Here is a 9,003-nt window from a genome sequence, read left to right as displayed (position 1 = left end):
ACATCATCCAAAGCCATCTTTACAGATGAAAATTTGAAAATAGATAAGAACAATGCGGAAACGCCTCACCTTTGTTCCACATAGGTATCCACACACACACACACGGTCTCCTCGAGTTCCACTTCAAACTATCGATTTAGAGAAGTCTCTCTTTGAGCTTTTACGTAGATTGATTCTTTACAAGTTATTTTATTTTTTTAATCAGTTGAATCAAACGAAAACTGTACCACTATATGCTTGTTCCTATCGTCTAAACAATTTAGCAATCAAATTTTTCATTTTTCTTCTTGTAAGAACAACGCAACCAATTTCAAAAAAATATGACTCCACCACCATAACAATTTCAAAAAAATATTGTGTTTTACATAAAAAGAAATAAATTAATATTTTGTTGACAAAAAAAAAGAAAGCTAATAAAACATTTATTTTTAGGTTAAATCAGAGAGAGAGAGAGAGAGAGAGAGCCATTTGTATCGGAAACTGAGAAAATCTTCAAATTTCAAAAAATCAGAGGAAAGGCGGGATTCCAAACATTCTCTTCGTCTTCTTCTCAGACTTTTCTCTCTCGATATATTTGAAATCGATCCTTACGAAAACACAAAACTCATCTCCACAAAACAGTGTTGTAAGCAATGGCGGACAATACGGCCAGCCATAGAAGAAAACCTCAGAGCTTGAACGATCGACACTATAGTATCCTCCAGGATCTTTCTGCGCCTCCTAAACAGCCTCCCTCTTCTTCCCGTACGATTATTCTCTCCTCTATTGTTTTGTTCTGTGTTTTCTGATTCGTTTCTGTCTTCGATTTTGATTTTTGAGTTTTATTTTTTGGGGGGTTTCAGATGGAGAAACGAACAAGTCCATGATTAAGCTTGCTGGAAGACGTCGTCTCTGCAAGGCCTTGCCTAAGGAAGACTTATCTGATTTAGATGACGAAGATCCTGATTTGGTCGATTTCGATTCCCCAGGTACTCCTGATTTTTAGGGTTTTTGTTTACCGAAAGAACTGAGTGTTCCCATTGATGATGTATTCCGATTTTGTTCTCTACTAGCTTTATTTTGAAATTAGGGTTTATCGAAATCTGGGTTTTTGTTTGATTTCCCTTCTTTTACAGTTGTTACTAAATTGCGTCAGATAAAGTTGTTTACTCGATTCCGTTTGTCTTTTCATCATGTTTGAATCAGCTAAAGGGGAGTCATCATCACTCGAGAGCGATGGAGCTAAGAACGATTTCACATCTTGGGATGAATCAGAGGAAGCTAAGACAGAGCTGGGTGAGGAGCCTAACTTTTCCATAATCACAGACTTTGCTTCGCCTTCACCTCAGTTGAAGCAAAAAGAGGAAAGACAAGATGTTGGAGGAAGGAACGAGATCATGGATATTTTGGATGATCTCACTTCTAAGCTTGGGACAATGTCAATTCAGAAGAAGAAAGTTAACCAATTTGATGCCGGTGGAGTTAATAAGAGCCAGGTTGATAATCTTGATTTTGAGGACGCCAATTCCTCGTTTTCAGATCTATCCAAGTCCTCGTCAGATGTGGTTACTACATGTAATGCTGGCGTTGATAGTCTCAAGGACAAGCAAGGCAATGCTGCTGTTGCCATCCGGGAAGAGGAAACTAGTGATGAGTTTTCAAGCGAATGGGGAGAAAGAGTTTCGAATGTTGGAAAGCAAAGCTCATTTTCTGGACAGCACTTTTACAATAAGTCTGAAGATAATAGGCAGGGATACAATCTTGACCGTGGGAAGGGAAAACACAAAGAAGTCGGCCAAAGTCTGAAGACTACTAGACATATAGAGGCAAGTGAGAAGCTAAGAACAGTCGGACGGTCGAATGCCGCCAAGCTAAGAGACTTAGAGGATGATGATGATGAATGTGTCATTTTGACTGGGGAAAAGGCAGCTGAAATGAAAATTCATCCTGGAAAGCCTAAAAAGCCAGCTCCGTCCCACAACACCGAAAGACATGGTTATGATGAGAGATTGTTGGAGGATGAAGGGTCTATCACTTTTACTTCCCTTAACTTGTCTTACACATTGCCTGGAAACATTGCAACAATGTTATATCCACATCAGAGGGAAGGGTTGAAGTGGCTTTGGTCCTTACACACACAAGAGAAAGGTGGAATACTTGGAGATGATATGGGGTTAGGTAAAACTATGCAGGTAAGTAAATCTGCAATCTACACTTTTTTCTTGTTAACAATTCTGTATCTTTGATTTTCTTGTTAACAATTCTGTATCTTTGATTTTTGTTTATTTGGATGGCAGATCTGTAGTTTTCTTGCTGGTCTGTTCAACTCCAAACTCATCAAGCGTGCATTGGTGGTGGCCCCCAAAACCCTACTGCCTCACTGGATGAAAGAACTAGCTACCGTGGGACTTTCACGAATGACTAGGGAGTAAGAGCGATTTTCTTTGATTGATATACTGAACTGGTTTTTAAATATAGTATACTCATTGTCTTTCTTTCCCTTTTACAGATACTATGGCACTTCGACGAAAGCCCGGGAATATGATCTCCACCACGTTCTGCAGGTTCATGTTCTTTCTTCCATTGTTATCCTGAGAGATTTCACTGTTTTCATTTACATTTGACTTGATTTGTTACACTATTACCCTTTCCCGTAGTACATCATATTTATTTGTATAGAAGCATATTTTCATATTGCTCTTAAAAGATTAAACTGATAAATACAGAGTTAAATGATGGTTGTTTTGAGAAATGGGATGGGTTTTCAACTTGGATATCTCTAACTTTTGTAGGGTAAAGGTGTTCTTCTTACAACCTATGATATCGTTCGGAACAATACAAAGGCTTTGCAAGGTGACGACCATTATACTGATGAGGATGACGAGGATGGAATCAAATGGGATTACATGATTCTGGATGAGGTAAACATATTTCAATCTTTTATTATTTGTAACATCTCTGACTCTTTGCACTAATAGTTGGTATAATGTGTATGCACTATTATCTATCAAGCGTAAAGATGTTAAGACTAGTGTAGGTTTTGACTTTTTTTCCATACCGATATCAGTATGATGTATTTTCTCTTACTTCTAGGGACATCTTATTAAGAACCCCAACACACAAAGGGCCAAGAGTTTGCTTGAGATCCCAAGTTCTCACCGTATAATTATAAGTGGTACCCCAATCCAGAACAATCTCAAGGTATTGTTTTGAGGCTGGTCCATATCTTTCCATTTATTATTTATTCTTGCAATTCTAATTCTGCCTATTGATTCCATCTTCATATTTTACAGGAACTGTGGGCTCTCTTCAACTTCAGCTGCCCTGGGCTACTCGGTGACAAGAATTGGTAACCATCTCCTATCTACAAATTTGTCAGTGTACAATTTACCAGCTTTGTATATCTAAGCCTTGCTTTAACAGGTTTAAGCAGAATTATGAGCAGTACATTATTCGTGGAACTGACAAGAATGCTTCTGATAGAGAACAGAGGATAGGCTCAACAGTAGCAAAGGTGACTAGTTAGTTCAAATATGCTTGAGTAGCTTTCTATTCGCTTGTGACATATGTTGCTCCAGTTTGTGTAGGCTGTAGAACTTACAATTTTTATTTTTTTCGTGTTTACTCCTTTTTGATTAATAGAACTTGAGGGAGCATATTCAACCTTTCTTCTTGCGGCGCCTTAAGAGTGAAGTGTTTGGTGATGATGGTGCAACCTCGAAACTATCAAAGAAGGACGAAATTGTTGTATGGCTACGGCTAACAGCTTGCCAGGTGAAACTCTTAAATAGACGTTGATCTATTCTTCTCCTATGGAATTACTGATACATATCTCTTTGTTGCAGAGGCAATTATATGAAGCTTTCTTAAAGAGTGAAATTGTTCTGTCAGCTTTTGATGGTTCGCCTCTAGCAGCTCTAACGGTAACTTGAAGCTCTCTTCTTGTGTTTTATTTGTTTGATTAAGTATATATGTCCATGTGTTCGTTAAATAAATGTAGACCAGTTTCAGATCTTTATACACTTTGCTTAATTCCCTTTAGGATATATATTTTACATGGAATAATGGCTTCCTCTCTGTTTGTAAATACGTCAAGCGTATATTTCCTGTTTAAAATCTTGTTTGTTCATATATGACGGCTTACAATTATTGTTTGTTATGTAACAGATTCTGAAGAAAATATGTGACCACCCACTTCTGTTAACTAAGAGGGCTGCTGAGGATGTCCTAGAAGGAATGGAATCAACACTAACACAAGAAGAAGCAGGCGTGGCTGAGAAATTGGCAATGCATATAGCAGACAATGTGGATACAGATGATTTCCAGACCAAGAATGACAGCATCTCTTGCAAATTGTCATTCATTATGTCACTACTGGTAAGATCGCATTTATGGTTCAATTGGTGATATTAATTTTTGATGTTTGTCTGTTTGACTGACATCTTTTCTACATTGTTCTCAGGAAAATTTAATTCCAGATGGACACCGTGTTCTAATCTTCTCCCAGACGCGGAAGATGCTTAATCTCATTCAGGTTTTGCTACTAGCTTCTAACTTCACTTATACCAACAAAAGAAAACGGTTTTTAGAATATATTGAAGGTTTTTTTTTATGTGATACGCTTGGAATTTTCAGGATTCTCTTACCTCCAACGGTTATAGTTTCTTGCGAATTGATGGCACTACAAAAGCCCCCGACAGATTGAAGACTGTTGAAGTGGGTTTTTGTTTCTCTCTCCTCAGACACATTACATTTCATTTGTCTTCATACTAACAATTCTATAAAACCTTAATATTGTCTAGGAATTTCAAGAAGGTCACGTGGCTCCTATATTTCTCTTGACTTCTCAAGTTGGTGGTCTCGGACTTACTCTGACTAAGGCAGACCGTGTGATTGTGGTTGACCCTGCCTGGAATCCAAGGTGCGTATTTCTGTTGACTATTCTTTCAACAGCCTAAGTCTAAACGTTATGAAAAAATCTATTGTTATTATCAAATCCATCTCTATCTTGTTGAAGATCAAGTTTGCTTCCTGTTGAAGCAGCACAATTTTGCTTCCAGTTTTAGTTAGATGCTTATTGCCGGATCTCTAATAGGATATTAATTGTATATGATGTAACACTTGTGTGCTTTGGTTTCTATGCTTTATCTTGCCTAGGAAACTTGATGTAGTCTAATTCCAGTGCTGGAAGCTGTTAATATTTTTAGTTTCTTGAAAGTACTTTGATCACTTGATTTTCTGTTATCTATGCAGTACGGACAACCAGAGCGTCGATCGAGCATATAGAATCGGGCAGACAAAGGATGTCATCGTCTATAGGTTAATGACCTCAGCAACTGTTGAAGAGAAGATATACAGAAAACAGGTATGTGACATATTTTTGTTATTTTGATATATATGATCAGTAAATGAGTTACCCTTGGTATATGCTTTCTTTTAGGTATACAAGGGAGGTTTGTTTAAAACTGCGACTGAGCATAAAGAACAAATCCGCTACTTTAGCCAGCAGGTGAATTCTGCTGTAAATGGTAGTCTAAGTGCTTCCAAGCGTCTCTTTTATTTGTTTCTAATTGTTTATACCAAATGATATCTCTCTTAGGACCTTCGAGAACTTTTCAGTCTTCCCAAAGGAGGCTTCGATGTTTCACCTACACAACAACAACTATACGAAGAGCACTATAACCAGATCAAACTGTAAGCTAACTCTGAATTCTGAGCAAAAAAACTGTGTCATGATGCTTTATTTCGATTTGAATTTTTCGAATATGAATTCACTTATCTTTGCTTGTTTTGACAGAGATGAAACTCTAGAATCCCATGTAAAGTTTCTTGAAACTCTTGGCATAGCTGGAGTTAGCCATCACAGCTTACTTTTCTCCAAGACAGCTCCTGTTCAAGCGATACAGAAAGATGAAGAAGAAGAAATAAGGTGACTCCTTGTTCTCCAAACCAGCTGTTTAGTTATAGATTTCCTTCATCTTTAAATCCCAGTCTTTAAATCCCAGTTTCTGATTTGTTCTTCAACTTAAAAAGGAGAGGAACAACGTCGTTCTTGGGATACCCATCATCATCAAGTATTTCACAAGACACCGTAATCAATGGGTATATAACCACCAACAGCCTTTTGTCAAATTTTTGTTTTGGTCTTTTTGTATATTCTCTCATCGATTTCGAAAACACTTTCTGGCAGGGCTGACTATGCTTTCAAGCCAAAGGATGTGAATTTGAATAAGACAATCAACATTTCCCCAATCGACGACAAGGAATTGTCAGAAAGCGAAATCAAAGCAAGACTCGGTCGTTTATCGATGCTACTCAAAAACAAGGTAATGACATCAGTGTAAAGCTTCAGCATTATCTTAAGTCTCTGACATCAGTGTAAAGCTTCAGCATTATCTTAAGTCTCTGTTTTTGAGTTTCATTTTTCATCTTACAGAGTACGGTCTCAAGGCTACCAGATGGAGGAGCAAAAATTCAGAAGCAGATTGATGAATTGACTAGAGAACTAGGAGACTTGAAAGTAGCAAAAGGGCCTCAAGTTATTGACTTGGAGTAAGTCAGAAGATGCACAGAGGATTGAATATGTAGAAAAAGACAGAAATCAAGATGCAAGAAATGCTTAGGACCATCATGGCAACACTCGGGTTTTTTCTTTTTGTTTCTTTCTTATCAAATTTGGTTTTACTTATGACTTGCTGCAAACAAGATACAAAAAGGAGTGTGCTAAGCCAGATTTTATCTTTTAATCTGAAACGCATAAAACTATAATCAGTAAAATGAAGATTTCAGCACAAATTGTCTTTGATTTTGGTTCGTTCCTTTTAACAAATGCAACCTGTGTAGAGATTTCAAGGCTCTCTATTACAGTATCAATGAATAAGACCAAAGATATGTTGGTGTCCCGATGGTTTTTGTTATTCGAATATGGTGGAATCACTTATTTTAAGGTTTCACTAACCCAACCACGAAGAATAAAATTACATAATAGTTAGTATATGAGTCCCAATTTTGCTTATGACACTAAAAGAAGAGAGAGCTTAGTAACTTCTTCCCCAGTAGCTCCACTTCTTTGCAGGCTTTCCTGATGCGAAGCATAGAGTGTCTGCAGAGAAAAAAAAAAATCAAGAGATTAGTTTAAACGAAGGCTTGTCAGATTAATTAACCGATTAATTAATGAATGTGTCAGATAAAAAACCTTGTCTTAGTTCAGGCTGCTCAAGGGGAGTACACAAAGTCTTAGCTCCTCCTCCTCCTGTTTCATCACTTCCGCTACGCTTCCTCACATCCTTCTCCACTTCAACTTCGTCACACCATGGAGCTAAAATTAGTTTCTTTTGTCTCAAAGCTTCCTCAAATTCCTCCCAAGTTTCAACCTTTTGAGTACATTCTTCCAACTTCCTCTTCGCCACATCATAGAGGTTTCTCTGGATTTTCTCCAGCAAGTTCTTGACTTGTTCAATCAAGTCCCCTCTCTTGACATCCATCTTAGCTCCAGTGTCACGCCTCACTATTCTCACTTGATCATTGGCCAAATCTCTTGGTCCAATTTCAATTCTCAAAGGAGCACCCTTAAGTTCTTGATCTGCATACTTCCAGCCACAAGAATAGTTGTCGCGGGTATCTGCTTTAGCACGGATTCCAGCCTCACGCAAGGTGGATACAACAGCTTCACAAGCATCACAGAGTACTTGGTCATCAACAGCACCTTTGATGGGAACCTGGATCACAACAACTTTAACAGGTGCCACTTTTGGAGGGAATACTACGCCTTTGTCATCTCCATGAGTCATAACCATTACTCCAATCGATCTGGTACTTATTCCCCACGAGTTCTGCCACACCATGGATCTCTTTCCTTTCTTATCTTCAAAGGTGATGTCAAACATCTTTGCAAAGTTTTGTCCTAAACAATGTGACGTTGCAGCTTGTATACCACGACCCGTGCTTGGGATAAAAGCCTCAATGCTTTTGGTTTCAAGAGCACCAGCAAACTTTTCATTCTCACTCTTGGTACCTTTGATAACAGGAACTGCAAGAAGCTCTTCATACACGCGGCTGTAAATGTTCAAAACATCAAGCACCTCTTGCTCTGCCTCTTCTTTGGTAGCAAAAGCAGTGTGTCCTTCTTGCCAAAGGAACTCACGGCTCCTGACAAAAGGCGTAGTGTCGCTAGACTCCCACCTAACAACATTATTCCACTGATTAATCTTCAATGGGAGATCCCTGTGTCCTCTTATCCACTTGCTCAAGTAAGGATAGATCACAGTCTCACTAGTTGGACGCAGAGCAATTGGAGTTTCCAAATCAGATTCACCAGCTCTTGTAACCCAAGCAACCTCTGGAGCAAACCCTTTAATATGTTCCTTCTCCTTCTCAAGAGAACCACGTGATACAAACATAGGGAAATAGTATTCCTCCACGTCCATCTTCTCGATTTCACCATCGAAGAACCTTCGTATAACATTCCAAATCTTCATTGCTGATGGCTTGAGAATGTAGCATCCCTTTACCTGCTCGTAGTATTCTAACAATTCACCGAATCTACAAACCTGAACGAGAGAAAATTCAGATTGTGAGGTTTTAATTAATTGGATAGAAAGAAGAAATATGCATCATGAAACCCTAAAAAAAGAGAGATTGATACCTCAGAATACCAATTCCCAAAGTCTTCATCTTTCTTTACAGAGATACCGAGACGAGTTTCTTTCTTCATCTCTTTCCTTTTCTTTCCACTCGATTTAACAACAGAGGCTTCTCCAGTAAGTAATTGATTTGTCTCAACCTGCACAGAATCCTCATCGGAGATTTGGGAACCTAAACTAGTACTAGTACCCAAATCGTCTTCCACTGAATTCACCATGTTCTTTCCGTCGTTAAAGGTCTGGTTTATGGAAAAGTTACCCTCTAACAGCCGATACAAAAAAAAAAACCTAGCTTGACGCGTACTCCTTATATAGCAAGCTGGACCGACAAAGATGAAGAAGCGAAACAATATAACAAGTTGGGCTTTGTCATTCTGGTCCG

At 38.4% G+C, this 9,003-nt stretch overlaps 2 protein-coding genes across 2 annotated transcripts; one reads left to right on the top strand and one right to left on the bottom strand.

The window, feature by feature from the left end:
- Positions 1-420: 420 nt before the first annotated feature.
- On the top strand, positions 421-6,774 carry LOC104741956 (protein CHROMATIN REMODELING 24). Its single transcript, XM_010462902.3, is given in 23 exon segments — positions 421-744; positions 843-968; positions 1,186-2,171; positions 2,277-2,407; positions 2,489-2,543; positions 2,772-2,900; positions 3,073-3,180; positions 3,273-3,328; positions 3,403-3,493; positions 3,622-3,753; positions 3,825-3,902; positions 4,147-4,356; positions 4,442-4,513; positions 4,615-4,695; positions 4,782-4,900; positions 5,233-5,344; positions 5,420-5,488; positions 5,579-5,673; positions 5,777-5,908; positions 6,013-6,081; positions 6,170-6,305; positions 6,416-6,530; positions 6,533-6,774. Coding segments are annotated over 23 exon segments (3,249 nt in total). The 5' UTR covers positions 421-632; the 3' UTR covers positions 6,568-6,774.
- On the bottom strand, positions 6,743-8,891 carry LOC104757347 (proline--tRNA ligase, cytoplasmic-like). The gene is made up of 3 exons (XM_010480078.3): positions 8,624-8,891; positions 7,175-8,528; positions 6,743-7,081 (listed from the first exon to the last, which is right to left on the bottom strand). Exons 1-3 carry the CDS (start codon positions 8,837-8,839, stop codon positions 7,017-7,019), a joined length of 1,635 nt encoding a protein of 544 aa, XP_010478380.1. The 5' UTR covers positions 8,840-8,891; the 3' UTR covers positions 6,743-7,016.
- Between the last annotated feature and the right edge of the window lie 112 nt (positions 8,892-9,003).

The sequence above is a fragment of the Camelina sativa genome, chromosome 2 (assembly GCF_030686135.1).
Source record: "Camelina sativa cultivar CO46 ecotype springtype chromosome 2, ASM3068613v1".
Taxonomy (NCBI): Eukaryota; Viridiplantae; Streptophyta; class Magnoliopsida; order Brassicales; family Brassicaceae; genus Camelina; species Camelina sativa.
Note: the sequence above shows the minus strand (reverse complement) of the source record. Positions and strands in the feature narration are given on the sequence as shown.

Excerpts from the sequence above, each read along its gene's own strand:
- LOC104757347 (XM_010480078.3), bottom strand. The coding sequence starts at position 8,839 with ATGGTGAATTCAGTGGAAGACGATTTGGGTACTAGTACTAGTTTAGGT. Across the intron at positions 8,529-8,623 it reads TTGGGAATTGGTATTCTGAG|GTTTGTAGATTCGGTGAATT; the intron begins GTATCAATCTCT and ends TCTCTCGTTCAG. Across the intron at positions 7,082-7,174 it reads GCAGCCTGAACTAAGACAAG|ACACTCTATGCTTCGCATCA; the intron begins GTTTTTTATCTG and ends TTTTCTCTGCAG.